This window comes from Marmota flaviventris, chromosome 1 (genome assembly GCF_047511675.1).
Source record: "Marmota flaviventris isolate mMarFla1 chromosome 1, mMarFla1.hap1, whole genome shotgun sequence".
Classification (NCBI taxonomy): Eukaryota; Metazoa; Chordata; class Mammalia; order Rodentia; family Sciuridae; genus Marmota; species Marmota flaviventris.
In genome coordinates, this window is record NC_092498.1 from 89,057,806 (window position 1) to 89,080,332 (window position 22,527).

The 22,527-nt window shown below is 44.1% G+C and overlaps 1 protein-coding gene across 5 annotated transcripts in view; it reads right to left on the minus strand.

Annotated features, from left to right (window-relative positions):
• The window catches only part of Nod1 (nucleotide binding oligomerization domain containing 1), a 64,826-nt gene that overhangs the window by 11,872 nt on the left and 30,427 nt on the right, over nucleotides 1–22,527 (minus strand). For 3 of the 5 annotated variants that reach the window (XM_071613978.1, XM_071613976.1, XM_071613972.1), the window contains exons 8-12: nucleotides 21,595–21,678; nucleotides 18,765–18,848; nucleotides 17,816–17,899; nucleotides 14,723–14,806; nucleotides 6,040–6,123 (exon numbers count right to left, since the gene is read on the minus strand). In XM_071613978.1, the coding sequence (XP_071470079.1) occupies nucleotides 6,040–6,123; nucleotides 14,723–14,806; nucleotides 17,816–17,899; nucleotides 18,765–18,848; nucleotides 21,595–21,678 (420 nt within the window). Of the gene's footprint in view, nucleotides 1–599; nucleotides 1,943–6,039; nucleotides 6,124–14,722; nucleotides 14,807–17,815; nucleotides 17,900–18,764; nucleotides 18,849–21,594; nucleotides 21,679–22,527 lie in introns of those variants that run through there. The other 2 variants (XM_027939617.3, XM_071613969.1) reach the window with 1 other exon arrangement.

Consider the following 22,527-nt stretch of genomic DNA (forward strand, 5'->3'; position numbering starts at 1 on the left):
ATATCTGGGTCTGGGGTGGGAGACACACTGGAGGAAGCACCACAGCAGTGCCTTTAAGGGAATCATCACCGTACGGTGGTCTGAGCTACAGGATATCCCCCATAACCTGCTGAATCGCACCCTCCCTAGCAGGCTGTGTATGGAGCCAGGCTTGAACCTAGAACACTGTGGCTTTCTAGGAGGGACCCCTTACCCTTCCCATGCTGTCCCCTCTTGCCTCAGGACCACCTTGTCCTCCATCCATCAGTGAACAGCCAAGGAAGGTAGTGGACCTGGCAGGACCTACTGTGTGCTGTGGTGAATGCATGAAATTGGGCCACTCCATGTGTCCTGAGCCCAGCCAGCACAAGAGCCCCCCCCCCCCGTATGGATTCAGAGGCCAGATGGAGCAGCCTCAGATAGTGCCTCCACCTTTTCTTGTCCCTTGGTAGGTGGAGAGGACCGTGCCAGACCACACTTAGGATGCCTCTGGCCTCCCTTCTTCAGGCCTCCCCCTGGAGCACTTTATCCAGAACGTTCTCCACAGTGCATTGAGTCAGGCTCACAGCACACCAGGCCAAGTCCCTCCAAACAATCCCAGCCCTAACATTTCAAAATGGTGAGCTTTTTAAATATTTTATTAACAAATGAGGTGGCCAAAGAACAAGTTCTCTTGTGATAACCCCACCCCACCTCACAGAGCATCCACCATGTGCCCCCCACAGTGGGGGGTCTAGCACACTTTGCTGGCTGAGTTCTCAGCAGGCTCCTCGAGTCTTCATTCACCCCCCCACCAGCTGTTGGGGGGCAGGAAGAGACTTCCCTTTTTTATTTCCTTTTTTGGTACCAGGGATTGGACTCAGAGGCACTCGACCACTGAGCCACATCCCCAGCCCTATTTTGTATTTTAGAGACAGGGTCTCACTGAGTTGCTTAATGCTTCGCTTTTGCTGAGGCTGGCTTTGAACCTGCAATCCTCCTACCTCAGCCTCCCCAAACACTGGTATTACAGGAGTGTGCCATCACGCCTGGCTGAGACTTCCCTTCCTAAGAGGGCAATGTAGAGAAAAGCTTCTGTGTGGTGTGAGTGCCAGGGCCACCAAGACAAGTCATGCCTATCCCTCTGGAGAACAGGAGTCCATGCTTCTTCCTGGGCAGGCACATTAGCTGTGGAGTGCAGTTGGGACAGGTAGAGTCCAGACTCGAAGCTCTATGTGATGAAGGCATTGTCACTGTCTTCCTCTTAGACTGGCCTAGAGAGCATCCTCTTATCTTGTCAGCACACAGACTCAGGACTGAGAAGCCTGTGATGAGCTCCTGACACCAGCTCCCCACAGGACCTTGGATGAGCCACATCCCCACATCCTACACCCTTCAGTATCCACAGCCATGAAGGGGACATCAGTACGTGGGGAAGTACTAAGGAGGGTGGATATTTCCTGTGCGTTGAGAACCTTCTTTCCGAGAAGCTTGGCACTGACTCTGCACCAGGTCCTCCACTCTCCCCTGAAGACAGCAGCGGTCAACACACTGGCTCTGGTTCTTAGGGCAGGCATCTGTGCCAGCTGAGGCTGGCCTTTTCTCTTCAGTCTTATTCCTCCAGCTTTGGATAAAATAATTACAGATACACAACGAAGTCTTCATAGTATAGAAAACCTGATACTGTTTTGCAGTGACTACCGCAGCTCACAGGGTGCACACTGTTTCTGCAACACCCTAACAGCTTAGGGTGGACATCACCACGGAGGTGGGCCTGCATCATTAGGAGTGTGCTCCAACAGGCCCCTGGCCGCATGCCCTGGGTTGCAGCCTGCTTGCCCTGACTGCACAGGGTGGCAGCAGCTGCTACGGGGCCTTCCAGGGCGAAGACCCAAGCATAGGAAAGTCCTCTCAGAAACAAATGATCCGCTTCTCATCTTCAAAGACTTTGGCCTCCTCTGGCTCTATCAAGTTCCCATTTAGACTAGTAGAAGGAGAAAAATAATTAAAATATATATATTTTTTTTAGTTGTAGATGGACACAATAACTTTTGTTTATTTTTTTATGTGGTGCTGAGAATAGAACCCAGTACTTCACACGTGCAAGGCAAGTGCTCTACCACTGAGCCACAACCCCATCCTGAGAAAAACAAATTTTACACACAGGAAAGCACTGGGGACTATTGGATGCTCCTTCCGTGTCCCTAACTCACTCTTGAGCATAACACAGCCCTCAAGGTAAGGAACAGGCTCTATTCAAGTGGTGCTTTGATACTAACATTAATCCTCTCCAGTCACTTTTGCTTTCATAACTGGGCATCTCACTAAGGTCACCTAGAGCCTCCAAAAGCCTGAACTTAGTGACATTTTTCTCAGGTCTTGTCTTCTGGGCTTTCACAGGCAGCATTTGACTGTCCTAACAGTTTCCCCTTTTTTTTTTTTTGCAGTAGCAGGGATTGAATCCATGAACATTGCGTGCTAGGCAAGCACTCTGCCACTCAGCTACATCCCCACAGTCTTTTTTATTTTAAGACAGGGTTGTAGCAAGTTGCTCAGGCTGGCTTCAAACTTGGGATCCTCCTGCTCCAGAGCCAGCTCTCCATCTTTGAAGCACTACCTTGCCTGGGCTTGATGTCATGTTTTCCGGGTTTCTCCTGTATCTGAGCACTCTGCCTCAGCCTCCTTTCCTGTACTCTCCATGTGACCTCTGACTACTGAGTTTCCTCCAGACTTGGGGCCAGGCCTTTTCCTCAGGCCTTCTCATCTTTGCCACAGCCTCATTCAGAGTTCAGTGGAGCCTGTTTCCTACCTTATGTCTTCAACTTGGAGTTTCCAGGCACCTCAAAGTGATAACACCTTCCCAGGATTCCCTTCATCAGTTGTGTCAGATAGGACCCAGGGTCCACCTTGACACTCTCCTCCTCCTAGCCATCCCTAGAATCCCTGCCTGGAATCTCTCTGTGGCCTCCATTCCACACTCTGGGCTGGGCACCCATCTGCTCTCAACCTGGACCACTGCAGTATCCCCCTGTCAGGCCCTTCATAAGTGCCCTAGTCTCAAATCAAGTTTCCCAGAAGGGACCTAAGTGGTCCCTATGCCTTGGAAATCTGACCACATCCTTCTCCTGCTTCAAACCCTTCAATGAACCTTCCATTACTTTTAGGATAAAAACCAAAATACATGATATGTAACTCACAGATCTTTTATGGCCTGGGCTCTGCCTGTCTCCTCTGCCTCCCCTTACCCTCTCACACAGTCTGAACCTTCTAATGCGGCAGCTTCTTGCCGTTCTCTGTGGACACCACACTCCCTCCTTCCCAGAGCCTGGGCATATGCTGTTCTCCCTACCTTGCAACACTCTCCTTCCTTCCCAGCCTAGCTGACTAACTTACTCACCTGTTTCATGATACTGGAGGTAGAACCCGGGGCCTTGAGCATGCTCGGCAAGTGCACTGCCTCTGAGCTGCACACTGGCCCCTGTGGCTTCGTTTAAATGCCACTTCCTTAGGAGACCTTTCCTGGACACCTGCTTTTGGCCTTCCCCCTAGGAGCACCCCTCACAATGATAGTTACATAACTCCTTAATGAGTTCCCCCCTCATCTGCCTCTCCCTCACTAGCTAGTGAGCCCAAGAGGGAAGATCCAATTTACCACAGATGCTCGGCACTAGCGGTGCCTGGCGCTCAAGCACTGTGTTCCTCAAGGAATGAATGAAAGATGCATCACTAGCCCCTGGGGACCCAGCTGTAACTACTACACAGGCTCTCCCCCTTCAGGAGCTCACAGGGTTGACACTGCCTCATGGGAGCTCCGTCTTCAAACACAAGAACTCTACTGAATAAATGTCAGTAGAAAAAAAGTCCAAGAAGATGCTCTTGTCAGTAGTGGCCTCAAGTGCAGTGTCCCTAAGCCCCAGGAGCCACAGCTCCCCTCCCAGTCCAGCACAGCCCTATGGCCTGCTGTGGCAGCTCCTGGACCAGGCCTAGTCCTTAGAAGCCATGCACAGAGAAATACCCTTTGGTAGCTCCCAGCACAAGCTAGGAACTGAAGGGAAGATGTCCCCAAGGCCAGTACCTGAGCCACCTGTCCTGTCACATGTCTGGATTGATGGCCAGTCCACCCTCTCCACCTGAACACAAGTGTTTACTCTCTGGATAGCATGCCTTGAAGCCAAAGACCCTTGGCCTTACCCAGATAGTTCCTTGTGTAGGAACAGTGCCCTTGAGGGACAAAATGCATGTGTTCAAGCTTGGCAAAATTAAAGCAGCTACAGACAACTGTCTCAACCAGCTTGGAAAAAGAGTGTGGGCCAACTGTGGTCTGCAAACTGCTCCTCTCTGCATTCGGTCCTCAGACACAGAATCAACAGGAAGCAGAGCCATCCCAGGGCAGAGGTCACAGTGTGAGTGTAGCTGGAGATGCCTGCAGGCCAGACGCTCTGGAGCTCTCCAGCACTTTCCAGGCAGAAGAGCCAGCTGTGAGAGCCTCATGGGAATAGATGCCAGCGTTGTCATATTGGATCTAGGCTCCATTCTCTACAACAGCATTTTTTAAAAATGCTTTTGACCATGTCCCCAAATAGAAATTAAATTCACCCACATGCATGCCTGAAGTTAGAATACCCTGCTATGCATGTCGTAGCCCAATATTCTTTCCTTTTCAATTTTATTTGAAAATAATGCAAGCTGCCCTGGGTGCAGTGGCACACACCTGTAATCCCAGCTGCTCAGGAGGATTGCAAGTTCAAAGCCAGCCTCAGCAAAAGCGAGGCACTAAGCAACTCAGTGAGACCCTGTCTCTAAATAAAATACAAAATAGGACTGGGGATGTGGCTCAGTGGTCAAGTGCCCTGAGTTCAATCCCTCAGTGCCAAAATAATAATAATAATAATAATAATAATAATAATAATAATAATACAATCTGCAAATCACCAGACTGCTTTTTTGCTCCACTGACCAGTTCCAAAGCAAAGTAAAACGCTATTCAAGGATCCAAGGCTGAAGACTGTACTTTGATTTTTTTTCTTGGCTGTGAAAGTCTTGAAGGGAGGAAGTAGTTAATAGGCAAGCACCCCCTGAGCTGAAGGACTGGGGTCATGGTGAGGCTGCCCTATGGATCTCAGAGAAGCCACAGTGGACACGTAACTCCCATGGTCAGTGTCCTCTACAGAAACCCAGCTCTGCCCTCTGCCAGCTTCTCCACAATGGTCTCTACCTTCACATTGGCAGGGGCTGTTGGAGACACCAGAGTCATGAGGACAAATATCCAGAGCACTGAAGAGTCTGCACACTGGGGCCCTCAGCTCTCAGCTCAGGCCAGCACTTTTGAGCAGTCAGGGCTCCTGCCATCAATTTAACTGCTGCACCTCTGGTGCCTGGCATGTAGCAGGTCCAGGCCTGGCGACTCTCATGACTACTGGGAAACACCTGTGTGTTCTATGAGCCACTCTCCCAGTATCTACCAGGCCTACCTCAGCCACAGAGTTGTTTCCAAGGGGCTATGGAGTGTGGGGTGGGGGGACCTTGTGGGAGACAAGGAAGACCTAGATGGGGCTCGATGTTATAAAGCAAAAAGTAGGGTCTTTTTTTTTTTTCCTTTTTTGCATTAGCATAAGTATGTTCTCAAAGCAGAACCAAGAATACAGGAAGAGCATACATCAGCTCAAATCCAGCCTGCTGGTGCCTCCTGAATCCCAGGATGCCAAGGAAGAGGGAGAGAGCTCTAAACTCCAGACCAGCACAGCCACCCCTAAGGCTCATGAGGTCCACCTCAGCAGGACTCCCTCTCACAAGCCAGTCTCTCATGCAACACCATGAAGGTCAAGGACAGGGGCCCAGGGCAGCAGAGCACAGGTGGTAGAGCCAGGAGGCTGGGCAGAATTCTACTTCTGCTCTTGCTGTGATCGTGGACAAGTTCTCTGCTGCTCAGGACCCCAGTTTCTACATCTGTATAGTGAAGCCAACACCACCACTCTAGAGGGTCATTGGATAGTCAGTGGAACTGCCCCATGTGGTGCTGTACACACAGACAGTAGTGCTGAGTCAAGAGTCCCTGTCAATATGGCAAGCAGACAACCTTACCAAATCTCCGTTATGCCAGTGTTGTTCTGTAAGGCCTCTGCCAGCTGGGCGGTCCCCGTGGCTGTGATCTGATTCTGGATGAGCCTGAAAGAAGAGCACACCTTGTGTCCAATACAGAATGCTGGGTGAAACCTGCCCCCTTCACAGGGAGTTGCAGGGACCAACAGGATCAGAGATGGGATTGGAGGTGGGGACCAGATCCTGTGACTCTTCATCAAGCTAAGGTAGCCTCACATGAGAATAATGAACAGCCTTTAAAATTTTTTTTCTTAGTGCCCATAATACATCTGTTGACTTAGATGTAAACAATGTCATACATGAAGAGGGGTGTGTGTACATGTGTGTAATACATGAGTAGGGGCAAGTGCATACGTTTGTGTGTGCATGTGTGTGTCTGAGAAAGAGAGACCTTTTTCATCATAGGAGTGCCCAACCAAAAAAGTATGGATATCACCCATCTGAACAAGAAATTCCAAGAAACATATCACCAGGGTAAAAGGTCATCCAAGGTCTCCTGGGTATCTCGGGAAACTGAGGGCAGTTTTAAATGTTAAATAGCTACTGAATGGTCATCCCTTCTTTGAGGGATCCAAAGTCTTCTAGAATGATACCACATCTTCCCACCATCCATAAGGGAAGACACAGAAACAATTCTGTTGCTGCCACTCCTGGGTCCTGTTGTAAAGCATCGATAATGGGGCCTTTTAAAGTGTCCCCACGCTGCTGAGTAGCAATGATGCAAATGAAAGTTTCTGGTAGAGCTGGGAAGGCCTGAACTTTCCTGAAATGCTGATCTAGGCAGTGATGATTCTAACCCAACCAGGAAATAAATGCAGAGCGAGGCACTGATGTATCTACCCTTCAGCCCAGGTTCACTTCTCACTCCTTACTACTAAACCTGACCCTTAGAAATCCTGGACACTGACTCAGAAAGGGGTTCTGCATGAGGGCTCTGCTCTCATGATCAATGAGGTCACAGAGATTCAGCATGAAGGGGCCTGCCCTGGAGGCAGGACCACATGGCAAGCAGGAGCTACTGTTACAGCTCTGACCCTGACAATCCTTTTCAGCTACAGAACCATAAAGCCTTACCGGTGCCTTAGTTGTCTCTGTAAAGTGGGAAGAAGAGTGGAACTTGGACATTTTTGCAGAAGGAACAAAAACAGAATCTGGAGGTGGGCACTGAGTTCTGCATCCACTTGAACTACTGTTCTCTTGTCGCCACCTTCATGGTGGCTGCCACTACCACCCCTGATGTCTCCGTAGGGACAAGGCAGCCTGCCCTCAACCAAGAAGTGGTGTGAGGCCAGGAAGAGGAAAGCTCCTACGGTCCCTAACAGGCCTGCAGTCCAAGCCCAATGGCCTGCCAGGGCTACCTTTGCTCGGGCCAGCTTGGCTGTGCACACAAGCAGCAACCAAGACTCCCCAGCCCTGCGCAAGCTCTGCACTCCCTGAAGGGGCTGGCCCAGCAACCTAGGAAAGGGCAGAAGAGAAGACAGCAGATAAACACAGAGGAAGGAAAATGGATGTAAAAGCACAGTCTGGCCTTTTTGAAGAAATTGACAATGTGGCTCTAAACTTACGAAAACGCAAGGCAACCAGACTGGCCAAGATAACCTGAGAAAGAGCAAAACTAAAGGGTTTGCACTTCTTGATTTCACAAGTTCTTATGAAGCTATAGTAATCAAGACAGTAAGGTCTGACATGATGACAGATACATGCACGCTGATATATGCCTATAATCTTAGTGACTTGGGAGGTCGAGGCAAGCGGATCACAAGTTCAAAGCCCGCCTCACCAACTTAGCAAGGTTCTAAGCAACTTAATGTGACCATGTCTCAAAATAAAAAATAAAAAGGGCTGGATACGTGGCTTAGTGGTAAAGTGCCCTGGGTTCATCCTGGTACCAAAACTTAATTAATTAATCAACAGATTAGAATAGCGTCTAGACATACATTTCTGATCAACTTATTTTTTTAATCTAATTTTTTTAAAAATTTATTCTAATTAGTTATATATGACAGAAGAATGCAATTCCATTCATATTACACAAATAGAGCACAAATTTTCATGTCCCTGGTTGCACACAAAGTAGAGTCACACTATTCATGTTTTCATACATGTACTTAGGGTAATAATGTCCATCTCATTCCACCATCTTCCACCTATCCTCCCTCCCTTCCCCTCCCTCCCCTTTGCCTTATCTAAAGACCCTCCATTTCTCCCATGTTGCCCCCCAACCCCATTATGAATCAGAATCCTTATATCAGAGAAAATATTCAGCATTTGGTTTTTTGGGGATTGGCTTACTTTACTTAGCATTATATTCTTCAACTTCATCCATTTACATGCAAATGCCATGATTTTATTCTCTTTTAATGCTGAGTAATATTCCATTGTGTATATATACCATATTTTCTTTATCCATTCGTCTACTGAAAGAGTATCTAGGTTGATTCCACAATTTAGCTATTGTGAATTGAGCTGCTATAAACATTGATGTGGCTGTGTCCCTGTAGTATGCTGTTTTTAAGTCCTCTGAGTATAAACCAAGGAGTAGGATAGCTGGGTCAAATGGTGGTTTCATTCCCAGTTTTCCAAGGAATCTCCATACTGCTTTCCATATTGGCTGCACCAATTTATAGTCCCACCAACAATGTATGAGTGTGCTTTTTTCCCCATAGCCTTGCCAACACTTTTTTATTCTTAATAGCTGCCATTCTGACTGGAGTGGTTTTGATTTGTATTTCTCTAATTGCTATAGATGTTGAACATTTTTTCATATATTTGTTGATTGATTGCATATCATCTTCTTAGAAGTGTCTGTTCAGTTCCTTGGCCCATTTATTGATTGGGTTATTTGGGGTATTTTTGGTGTTAAGATTTTTGAGTTCTTTATATATTCTAGAGATTAGTGCTCTGATATGTGTGTGGTAAAAATTTGCTCCCATTCTGTAGGCTCGCTAGTCATTTCACTGATTGCTTCTTTTGCTGAGAAGCTTTTTAGTTTAAATCCATCCCATTTATTGAGTCTTGACTTTAATTCTTGCTCAATAGGAGTTTTATTAAGGAAATAGAGGCCTAATCTGAGATGATGGAGATTAGGGCCTACTTTTTCTTCTATTAGTCACAGGGTCTCTGGTTTAATTCCTAGGTCCTTGATCTACTTTGAGTTGAGTTTTGTGTATGGTGAGAGATAGAGGTGTAATTTCATTTTGTTGCATATGGATCTCCAGCCGGGCTGGAAGCTCCAGCCAGAGCAGTCCCTTCATGAGCACAGTAGAGGGATAAGGACATTAAAGGAACCCATAGTTTGGGAGGCTCAAGGTGTGTCTGGGTACAGAGCAATTAGATATCAAAGACATTGTCTGGCAAACCTGAAGAACTTGCTGCATGATACCCATGTGTACCCATGTGTGGGGAAAGAAGCTGCCATCTCTCTAGGTGCTTGTGGAAGACGAAAAAACCATTTTGCAGCCATTGAGTGGGGGCCCAGCAGCCAAGGGGGCTGATTCCTGGCAAACCCCAGTTTGGCCCCAAATACAGGCCCATTAAACACATGCTGCACCACACAGAATGTGCTTAAGTGACCAGGAGAAAATCAAACATGGAAAGAGGTTTACACAGGGAACAACTAGTCAAAGAAACCCACCTGGCTCTACCCTCCCCCTACAATCTGACTGCTTGCAGGACCAGCTGAGAGAGATGCATCTGACCAGAAACTCAGAAGGGTGGGGGCACGAAGGGTTGTTTGGAGACCAGGAAATGTGGGGTCTGCAGGTGATGTAGGGGACTAAGGATTGGATCCTCCAGCACAGGAATGGAACCCAGGGGAGATCCTTGGGGTACAGTCTTCCAGCATGGACCAGAAGTACTAGGCGCTGGAGGTGCACTGATTTAAAATCTCCAGACCAGTTAGCAATCAGTAAAGAGCCTGGAGCCCGCCGAAGCCTAAACCTTGCCTCCAGGAACTCCTCCTGGAATCCTAGCAATCAAGAGGGTAGAACATCACACTCCAGAAGATCCACCTAAAACTGCTGAGAAGAGAAGCTGAAAATGTTTTGAACTCCAAGGGAAAGAATTTTTAACTTTTCATCAAGATTTGTTTTCTCTCTCTCTCTCTTTTTTTTTAAATTCCTTTTCACTGTTTAATTGTGACCTTCAAGGTACATGGACATTTATACAGTCACCTTTTTGTTTCTGCTTCTCATCTCTAGAATTTTTGAAGCTAGTTATTTTAAATGGATTTTTTTGTGTGAACTAGCATATTTAGTATATTTTAGTTTTGTTTTGTATTCCTTTATTTTTGTTTTAATTTTTTTTAAATTTTGGTTTATTTGTATATATATATATTTTTTTTTCTTCTGTTTCCCTTGACTCTCACTTTTCTTCTGCTAACAGCCAATCTCTACTGTTTTTATCTTTCACTCTTCCGTTAACCCTTTTCTTCTGTTTTCTCTCCTCCCACATAACCATCACATCCTATATCACTTCTGTTCTCTCCCTGTCCACCATTTGTAAATGTAAACCCTTTTGCAAACTTGCTGTTTTTATTGTAGGCAATAACTGATCCTATCATTTGTTTATTGTGATAATTTACAGCATTAAACCAAATAGTAGGAGCTATTGGTTTAATGCTGTAAATTGTTTGCATGGTTGTTGTTATTATTTTCTTCCCCCAAACAGTGAGGTACTAGAAACCTTCAGGGACACTATAAATACCCAGGGTAGAAACTCTACTGCCTCAGATCCATACTGTTAGATGGGTAGTACACAAACAACATGAAAAACCAAGGGAACAATTGCCCCAAACAAACCAAGATACTCCACTAATAGAATCTATCAATCCCACAGTGGAAGAAATGTCAGGAAAGGAGTTTAGCATGTACATAATTAAATTGATCTGCAAAGTAAAGGATGCTGTAAGAGAACAAATACAGGCAGCAAATAATCACTTCAATAAAGAGAGATTCTGAAGAAAAATCAAACAGAAATCCTTGAAATGAAGGAAACAAACCAAATTAAAAAATCAATAAAAAGCATCACCAAAAGACTAGGCCACTTGGAATATAGAACCTCAGGCAATGAAGACGAAATATATAACCTTAAAAATAAACTCGACCAGAGAGAGAAGATGTTAAGAAACCATGAACAGAACTTCCAGGAAATATGGGATAACATGAAAAGACCAAATTTAAGATTTATTGGGATAGATGAAGGTGCAGAGATATAAACCAAAGGAATGCACAATCTTCACAATGTAATAATGTCAGAAAATTTCCCAAATGTAAAGAATGAAATGGGAAATCAAATACAAGAGGCTTATAGGACCCCAATGTGTAAAATTACAACAGATCCATATCAAGGCACATCATAATGAAAATACCTAGCAGACAGAATAAGGATAGAATTTTTAAGGGCTGTAAGAGAAAAATATTAGATTATATATAGGGACAAACCAATATGGATATCAGCTGATTTGTCAACCCAGACCCTCAAATCTAGGAGGTCCTGGAATAACATATATTAAGCTCTGAAAGAAAATGGATGCCAACCAAGAATCCTATATCCAGCAAAATTAAGCTTCAGATTTAAAGATGAAATAAAAACCTTTCATGATAACCAAAAATTTAAGAACTTCACAACCAGAAAGCTTGCACTTCAGAATATTCTCAACAAAATACTCCATGAAGACAAAATGAAAAAAGAAAACCCAGAGAAGGGAAGAACTACACTAAAGGAACAGTCAATCAAAGGAGAAACTAATTCAAATTAAAAACTAGAAATAAACCAAAATGACTGGGAACACAAATCATATCTCAGTAATAACCTTGAACATCCATGGCCTAAACTCATCAATCAAAAGACACAGACTGGCAGATTGGATTAAAAAACAAGGCCCAACAATATGCTGTCTCCAAGACATTCCCAGACTGAAGGTGAAAGGATAGGAAAAAACATATCTTCACATGGATCTTGTAAACCAACAGGGGGATTTCTATCTTCATATTAGATAAAGTGGTTTTCAAGCCAGTATTAATCAGAAGGGATAAAGAAGGCCATTTCATACTGCTTAAGGGAATCATACATCAACAAAACATATCATAAATATTTATGCCTCAAACAATTAAGCATGTACATATATCAAACAAACACTTCTCAATTTCAAGAATAAAATAGATTACAACATAATAATTCTGGGTGACTTAACTTACCTCTCTCACTACTGGGTAGATCCTCCAAACAAAAACTAAACAAACTATAGAACTAAATAATATAATAATTTAGACTTAACAGACATATGTAGAATATTTCATTCATCAATGACTGAATATACCTTCTTCTCAGAAGCACACGGATCCTTCTCTAATATAGACCATGTTGGCATACAATTGTAATATTACCTTAATATACTTTTAGCATCTGTAGGGTTATTTTGATAGGTCCCTTTCATTGATATTAATTTCTATATTCTTGGTTTTTTTCTTGATTAGACTTATTTGATTTTTATCAATGTTTAGCTGTATTATTTCTTCTCTAATTCATATATTTCTTCTCCTACTCTTATTTTTACCTTCCTACTACTTAATTTGAAAATGATTTGTTATTCTAGCTTCTCTCTGTTATAAATATTCATCTGAATACTGTTTCATCCCAGAGATCCTGATATTTTAAGCTTTTATTATCACTGAGTTCAAAGCACTTTTTATTTACTTTTCTTGTGCTTTTTTCCTTGACCTCAGAGATATTTATAAGTGCACCATTTAATTTTGAAATAGTTGATGTAGGGTTCTATATATCTTAAAGTGATTGATTTATAATGTAATAAAACATGCAGAAAACACAGTCCACCTGATTTCAAATTTTAAAAAAGAAATGCTTTTTATATTGATTTTATTAATTACATACATGTTGAAATTCATCAAATTTCAATTGCATACTTCAAATATGTGCATTTTATTGTACTTCGGATTTACCTCAATAAAGCTATGGAAAAAAGAAAAAAAATATATCTGGGGATGTTGCTGAGTAGTAGAGCACCTCTGGATGCAACCCTCAGTATGTATGTATAAATAAATAAATCTCAAAATGGGTTATAGACCTAAAATGAGAGAAAAACTATAATATAAAACTTAACAGAAAACAGGTGTAAATTTTTGTGACCTTGGATTACATAATGGTTTCTTTTTATATTTTTTTATTTTTTTGATACCGGGGTTGAACCCAGGGGTGCTCTACCACTGAGCCACATCTTTAGTCCCTCTCCCTTTTTGTTTTGAGACAAGGTCTCATTAAATTGCTTAGGGCCTCACTAGGTTGGTGAGACTAGCTTTGAACTTGCAATCCTTCTGCCTCAGCCTCATGAGCCACTGGGATTACAGACATGCACTATTGCACCTGGCTAGGTTCTTATTTATTAAATAACACTCTCAAGGCACAAACAACGAAAGAGGAAATAAAAAATTTCAACTTCATCAAAATCAAAAACTTCTATGCTTCAATGGTTGCTATCAAGGAAGAGGAAAACCTCAAACACACAGAGAAAATACTTGCAAATCATTTGTCCAATAAAAGTTTAGATGGGCGCAGTGATACATGCCTGTAATACCAGCAGCTCAAGAGGCTGATACAGGAGGATCATGAGTTCAAAGCCAGCCTTAGCAATTTAGCAAGGCCTTAAAACTCAGGGAGACTCTGTCTCTAAATAAAATGCAAAAAAAAAAAGGTGGGGGTTTAGGATGTGGCACAGTGGTTAAGTACCCCAGGGTTTAATCCCCATTACAAAAAAATAAAAAAAATAATAAAAGTCTAGCAACCAGCATAAAGAACTCCAACACTACAACTCAGCATTAAAAACAAACCAGTTTAAAAATAGGCCAAGGATGTGGAGACATTTTTTCAGTGAAGACATACAGGTGGCCAACAGGGGCAAAAAGAGATGCTCGACACTGTCAGCAGGAAATGCATGTCAAAACCACAATATGGTGTTACTTCACACCCACTGGCATGGCTAGACTCAAAAAGAGGGACCACAACAAGCGTTGAGGAAGATATGGAGAAGTTGGAATCCTCCTATGTTGCTGGTGAGAACATAAAACAGTCATTTTGCAAAGCACTTGGTGGTTCCTCAAAAAGTTAAACATAGAAGTGCCATATGACCCAGCAATTCTATTTTTAAGTATATACTCAAGTGAAATGAAAATACATTTGCAAAAATACTCACAGTGGCATTATTCACACAGTCAAAAAGTAGGAACCACCCAACCACCATCAAATGACATATATCCATACTATGGAGTATCATTTGCTATAAGAAAGTAATTAAGTACTGATACATGCTACAACAAAGATTAACCTTGGAAACTTACGCTAGTGGAACAGAGACAAAAGCTCACATTTATCTGAATTGCCAAGAATAAGCAAATTCAGAGACAAATTAGTGTTTGTCAGGGGTCGAGGGAGGGGAAGGCTGGGCATAGCTGCCTAAGGCATAAAAGGGTTTTTCATTGGGGAGTACAGGGCAGTGAAAATGTTCTAGAATAGATCATTATGGTTGTGTAACCTTGAGAATATACTAAAAAATCCTCTAAACTATATACCTCAAAAGAGTGAATTTTGTATATGTCAATTTTATCTTTAAAAATATGAAAATCACAGTCTGGAAATTTTGGGGCTGAGTTACCATAAATGCTTCAATGTCTGGTTGACTTTCAGCATTTCTGCAAAGCTCTCGGCCACTTCATCATTGAGTTCATTTTGGGTCAGCCTAGAAAAGAGAGGAAGTGATTACTCAGGAGGGTTGAATTGGAAGACATTGTTAGTGAGTTCACAGAAGCCAGAACCAGGCCTGGGTCTCTCCAGCTCTGCAGCTAGTTGCTTGCTGAGAAGGCAGCAGAGTGCAGGCTCCTAGCAGCCCTCCACCCCACACATATATGGAAACTCATTTCTAGTGCAGGTCCTGCTCTGAGTTCCCACTTCGTAGCCCCCTGCCTGCCCAGGAGCCTGCACTCCTCACCCTCACTGAGCCTCCAATTTCACAGAAGAGAAAGCCACAGAGAACCAGGGCCAGGGCCTGGACTTGGGTCTCCTCCAGCTCCAAGACCCAGGAACATCACTGACAGGTGCTTGTCCAAGTCAAGATGAAAACCTGGGGAAACCCACCAACTGCATGGTAAAGTGTGCTCAGTGCTGTGCTCTGAGGCCAGTGGCAAAGGACCCAGGTTCAGTGACTGAAAGTTCAGGAAGCCTCTCAATTGCTCTTAAAACCAGCAGTGGTCTGGACAAGCAAAGGAGTTCACGATGTAACTAGGGTCGGACCCTCTTTTTCAGTGGATGAAGGAATAATGAGGATAATGGAATAGTATACTGTTTTAAAAAGTCTTCCCCTGAAGGGCCATGTGATCACTATCCAAATCTTTTTTGTTTTTTTTTTTTTTTGGTTGGGGGGAGTACTGGGGATTGAACCTGGGCACTTGACCACTGAGTCACATCTCTAGCCTTATGGGAACTCATTTATTTAGAGACACAGTCTCACTGAATTGTTAGGCCGGCTTTGAATTCTCTATCCTCCTATCTCAGCCTCCCGGGCTGCTGGGATTACAGGCATGTGACACCGCATCCAGCACTATCCAAATCTTAAATGTATTTCCCTTAAGACAAAAGTCAGGTGCAAAGATATGTACAGCAGAGCTTTCTACCTTGCAGTGTACACTGTGATATTAGCTGTCAAAATGCAAAACTGGAATAATTTAAAGAACTGGTAAAATAATGAACATCTATGGAACATTGTGTAGCCTTAGAGAGAGTGAGATAGATTGAACAAAGAAGATGGCAGAGGGCACAGTATTTGAATGCTCTTACCAGGCATGGTGGCACACAATGTAATTCCAGGGTCTCAGGAGGCAAGGCAGGAGGATGGCAAGTTTGAGGCCAGTCTCACAACTTAATGAGTCTCTGTCTTAAAATTTTCATTTATTTGTTTGTTTGTTTGTTTACCTATTTATTTATTTATTGAGACAAAAATCTGTTTTATCTTACATTTCCCTGATTGCTAGGGATGTTGAACATTTTTTCATACAACCATTGACTATTTGTATTTCTATTTTGAGAAATGTCTGTTCTTTTGGCTATTTATTGATTGGTTTATTTGGATTTTATATTAAGTTTTTTGAGTTCTTTATATATTCTGGATATTCATCCCCTGTCAAGGGAGTAGCTGGCAAAGATTTTCTCCCATTCTGCAGATTCCCTCTTCACACTCCTGTTTCCTTTACTGTACAGAAGCTCTTAAATTTGATTCCATCTCACTTATTGATTCTTGGTTTTATTTTTTTGAATTTTAGGTATCTTGTTAAGGGAGTTAGAGACTGCAAAAATGTGTTGGGATGACTATGTTTTCTTTTAGCAGTTGCAAAGTTTATCATCTAATTTCTAGGTCTTTGACCCATTTTAATTAAACTTTTGGGCAGGGCGAAAGATCGGGATCTAGGTCCATTCTTCTACATCCAGTTTATCCAGTACCATTTGTTAAAGAGGCCATCTTTTCTCCAACATATGTTTTTGGCACTTTCACTGTGCCCAAATGAAATTATTGTATAATGTGGGTTTGTCTCTTTATCTTCTATTCTATTTCACTGGTCTTCATGTCTGTTCATTTGTTTTTAGTTGTAGTTGAACATAATAACTTTATTTTATTTATTTTTCTATGTGGTGCTGAGGATCGAACCCAGTGCTTCTCACATGCTAGGCAAGTGCTCTACCACTGAGCCACAACCCCAGCCCTTCCTGTCTGTTTTGATGCCAATACTATGTTGTTTTTGTTACCAAAGCTCTGTAGTATTATTTGAGATCAGGAGCGAAACCTAATGTCATAAAGGGACATGTCAAATATGTACAACAGACAGCTAAGATATTTTTAAATCCATTTGCTAAATGCTCTTCTACTTTGTATGTATTTGAATATATACAGAAAAATGGTTAGAAAGAAAAAAGTCATATTTAGAAAACATGAGAGAGGTAGTTTCAGTTCCTACTTTCAAACTTTCATCCAATATTTTCAGTCATACTTGTTTTTTCTTCAAAAAAAAAGCATATGTTACTTTTCAAAATGTTCAAAGATTTTTTTGAGGGAAAAGAATTAAAAAATGCATTTACTGTCCAGTAGATCTAGCATCAGAACACTCATAAAGACAACACTGGCATTATTTTCGGTAAACATCTGAGCAGAATCTAATACTGGGCCCTGGGTGGATGAAATAGAGGGTGTAATGCAACCTGCTCACCCATAAGGAATTTATGATACAGGAAAGTAAATAAAGGAACAACAAAAAGCACTCTCAGGTGGCACCATCCACTTAGTAAGTGCCCTGGAGTGCAGGGAGGAAGAAGCCAGGACTGGGGCTTCCAGTGACAGGTGATGGGTGACAGATGAACAGGGGCACTGAAGGCCAAATGCTGATGCAGAGACCTGGGAAGGCAGGAACTGGACCCTGCTAGGCGTATGGAGGATGTTCTGGGGGGATTCCTGGCAGTTCCAGTGGCCAGCCTTCTGGTTCTCCTGAGGCCAAGGATGGCAAAAAGGATAAGACCGTAAACCCATAAGTTGCAGGCCCATTTCCCCAGCTGTTTCTGAAAACAGCTGTTTTTCTTCTCTGGGAGGAAATTAAATGAGCCATTGCAATTGAGAGGCACCTTTTTAGTAAAGATTCCAGGCTGTGTGTAAGCAGTCCCTGGAACAATTACCACGGCCCAACCCTTCAAAATGACTGGCCATTACCAGAATATCTTCAGTGTCGTATTCTGCTGCAGGGCCCTGGCAAGGCTCTTTCCTCCTTCCGTGGAGATACAGTTGGCTGCAAGACTAGGAAGGAAAACAACTCATTAGAGACAGGTTCACATTTGGCCTTGGCATCAATACCGAAACAGTGGGGAAGCCTCGTCTGGATGTGGCACCTTCCAGGCCAACCTGGGGCAGCACGTGGAAGAGCTCAGTCATGTCAGCGGCCGCCCAGGCCTTGCTGCTAAAGAGCCACGCTCAGGATCTGAGGACAAGCACAAGACTGAAGACCAACTGCTCCAGCAGTGTCCAGACAGGTAAAGGACATAGAACTCAGGTTTTTACACGCAGACTAGAGGCTAAGGAGGCCAGGGCACTCTGCCACATTTGCGGGCCCCATCAATGAGAACCTAAGAAGTTTCTCCTGCTATTACTCCCACCGTCTTGGACTCCCTTCAATGGCAGTTGGGACAGAGGTAGAGCTTGGGAGACACCAAGGCTCCAGGATTAGGCCACAGGCCTGAAGGAGGGATGGGAAAGGGGAACTCCAATTCCAGAGGGGAGGGGTCCCCTCTGTCCCAGCACCATCATGAGGGAAAAGGGGCAGGAATCTATCAACTAGCATTCCTTTCAGTTTTATCTAGACTTAGGAATTCCTCCCTGACCTCCAACGGCACTTGAATGGCTGCAAAATGTCACATCTTGATCTAGTTGGTGGCTACATTGGTGTGAGTCTGCTAAAATCCTTGAGCTGAACACTTAAAAATAATGTACTTTATTGTTTCCCTCTTGCACATCAAGAAAAAAAATTAGAGAAAGAAAAAATCACACCAGCAAATCCCTGCCAAATTTGGAAATCCACCAGCCCTCTCCCCGCCAGCTCCTCCCCTGGAGAGCTCAGAATGGCCAGGATCCCTGTGGGCCTTGGAGCCCCAGGCACAGCTCTTACCTTAGATTGCTCAGGCTGGGGTGGTTCTTCAGAGCCTCTGCGAAAGCTTTGGCTCCTTCATCCCCTATTTGATTGCCCCACATCCTAAGGAAGAGATAGATAGCTCAAGTTAGCTCCTCCCACTCGGCCAGACTCCCCCTTCTTTTCTGTCAGTACAGGCAGCTGTTTCACTCAGTCCCTGGAGCTGTGGCCTGGACACCTATTTCTCATGTTGGCCCCTAATGGACTGCTCTGGATTTCCAATGCAAGGGAGAAGCATAGAGAATAAAGAGCCCCGGGCACAGTGGTGCACCCTGTAATCCCAGCCGCTCAGGAGGCTGAAGCAAGAGGATTGGAAGTTCAAAGCCAGCCTCAGCAATGGTGAGGTGCTAAGAAATTCAGTGAGACCCTGTCTCTAAATATTTAAAAGGGTTGGAGATGTGGCTCAGTGGCTAAGTACCTCTGATTTCAACACCTGGCACCAAAAAAAAAAGAGAGAATAAACAGCAGTGGAGACCTTGTGAACAGATGTTGTCAATCAGGAAGTTGCACAATTAGAGACCAGGTCTCACTGCAAAGTTTTGGAGAGCTGCCAGTTGAGAGTCTCAGCTCCTGCATGTCACCTTCAGAGTACAAAAGTCCATGCTGGCCTGAAAGGACAGCCATGTGCAACACTGAGTGGTGCAAGCAGCACCTGCAAAGTGTCCTCAGGATGAAAGGGTCAGGACCCCTGGGCACCAACTGCACCAGCAGCACTCTTTGTATGTAGAGAGGAATGTCAGGAAGTCAGGCACCAAGGTGGTGGGCAGCTGCAACAATGAAGCTGACTTTTGTCCCCAGAATGGGTGATCTGAGATCTGGCTAACATGGTCTGCATGGTAAGGTGCCAGTCTCCCATCCTGGCTCTGCCACCTACTACCTGTGGATCCCTGGAAAAATGACATAACACGGTGGGCCTCAGTCTCCTCATCTGTAAAATGGGTATGATAAGAGCATTCCCTCATAGAGTGGTTGTGTGTGAGGATGTGTAAGTTAACAGACGCAAAGCATTTAGAACACCATCCAGCCTGTAAAAAACGTCAGCTATTCCTAATAGGACAAGGGGCCTCCATTTACAGAAAGCAGTCTGCCCGGCCCACTCACAACACAACCATGGCTGCCTCAACAACAGGTCCAGCAGCTGCCTGCCTGCGTCCTTCCAGGCAAGGCCTGCTGCTGCCCCTGAACAAGAGTTTTAAGTTTTTGCTTAAAAAATGCAAAACTATACAACTGAATGGTATCAAATGTTTAATAAGGTGGCAAACTACTCATGACCTGAGAGTAAGTGAAAAATGAAGGATAAAATTCTGTACATGTAGTCTGACCTCTACCCTGTTAAAAAAAATAATAGTGGGGGAAAGAGAAAGTGGGAGTGCTTCAATAGTCTCAAATGCTACCAGTAATTATTTCTGAAAATAAAATTACTTTTTATATTTTCCACAGTTTTAAAATAAAATTACCATTATTTTTATAATCCCATAGAATTATAATGATACAGTTCAGAAGCTTCTTAACCTCAATGAGATGCCACCTGTCATCCACTAGGATGGCAGTTACTATTAAAACAAGTGTTGGTGAGGATGCCGGGGAGCAGGATGGGAATGTAAGACGGAACAGGCACCTGGAGAACAGCACAAGGGCTCCTTGAGAAATTAACAATAGAATCATCACATAATTCAGCATTTCCAAAAGAATTAAAAGCAGGATCTCAAAGATTATGTCTTTGTATGCCTTTGTTCATAGGAGCCTTATACACAATAATTTGTGACAGTTAAATATGGAAGCAACCAAATGCTTGCTGCTGGATGGGTGGATGAGCTATCCCGTCAAAAGCCTCAGCTCCTGACTGTCTCAGAAAGGAACTACCCGTGTGTCACCTTCAGGGTACAAACATACATACAATGGAGCATTATTCAGTCTTAAAAAGGAAGGAAGCGCAGGGCAAAGTGATCCACGCCTGTAATCCTAGAGGCTCAGGAGGCTGAGGCAGGAGGACCTCAGCGATGGTGAGGCACTAAACAGCTCAGGGAGACCCTGTCTCTAAATAAAATACAAAATAGGGCAGGGGATGTGGCTCAGTGGCTAAGTGCCCCTAAATTCAATCCCTGGTATGCCCCCACACACATCAAAAAAAAAAAAAAAGGAAGGAAGGAAGCTGGCATGTCACATGACCAACCTTGAGAATATCATGTAAGCTGAAATAAGCCATCACCAAAAGACAAGCACTATGTGATTCCATTTACAGGAGGTGCCCAGAGTAGTCAAATTCAAAGAGACAAAAAGCAAGGGGAGGGAGGAAAGGAGAGTTACTGCTTAATGGATGAAGAGTTTCAGTTTTGCAAGATAAAAAGAATTTTGGAGATGGATGGTGGTGATGGTTGCGTAATGATATGAAAGTACTTAATCCCACTGAACTGTACAATTAGCAATGGTGAAGATGGTCAATTTTATATATATTTTACCACGATTTAAAAAATTGAAAGAAAAAAAACCTTCAGAGGATAGATTTCCTTAAAGTAAGAGCATCTGCCTGTGTTAACCATCACATAGAGCTAGAATAACTCCCTCCATTTGCTGGTGGCAATAATGCTGAGTTTGCATGAGTTAATTAGAAAAGTCTGTGCAGTCAGATTTATAATCAACCCTGGGTCTTCCCACACCATTTCCATGAAGAAGCTGCTGGTACATCTCTGTTTCTGCCTCCTCACAGCCAGACCCAGCAGTCCTGCTACATTGATGTACAAAAGACCATTGGGCACCCACATACACCCAGCAGGTCACACACCCCTTGTGTGCGTCCCTTTCTACTCACCCAATCTCAGAGATGGATGTACTGTTCTTCACAGCCAGGGCCAGCCACTTCGCTCCTTCGCTAGATATCTTGTTTTTCCCCAGTCTGCAGAAAATCCCCGCACAGTCAGCCTCCAGCTGTGTGGTAGGGACTCCAATACGGGCCTCCCTCCTCCCCGGCATGGAGCCCCTCCCAGCCCCTCTTGCCAGTCTGTTCCTGCTCCTGGGATGTACAGCAGCCAAGCCCTGGGCCTCCTCTTAGGAAATCACCTGAAGCCTTGGGGATAGCCAGTCAGGGCTCCTCTGCAGGGGATGGCCCACAATCTCTGCAGAAAGTTAGTGACCTGAGCCCTCCTGGGCTTCTTTCTTTTTTTTTTTTAATATTTATTTTTTAGTTCTTGGCGGACACAACATCTTTGTTTGTATGTGGTGCTGAGGATCAAACCCGGGCCGCACGCATGCCAGGCTAGCGCGCTACAGCTTGAGCCACATCCCCAGCCCCCTCCTGGGCTTCTTTACATGACCTCAGGACCATCCATTCCACCAGGAGGCCTGGAAGTGCCCACTTCAATTGCTCATGCTCAAGGGGTGCTTCCATCGCCAGGTGGAACAAGGCACTCTGTCACCTTTGGCAGGGCATTTCTATGACAGGGCCAAGGATCAAGCTCTGGCTTGCCATCACATGGTAAGTTCCCTGAGGGTGGAGACAGATCTTTTTCTCTGGTATTCGAGAAAGGGCGATAGGTCTTTCTGCTTGGTCAGTCTTTAATGAAATTGAAGTGCCAAGCTTTCCCTGCCTCCTGCCCCCTTCCCTCAGCTGGCTGTCCCTTCCAAAATCTGAGCCTCTCGCCTGGTCATGCTTTCTCTGCAGAACAAGCTCACTTTCCACACAACAGGTCTCCTGCATTTGACCAGTATGGTCCTGGGGCAGGCAGAAGACTTGAGGATAATGGCT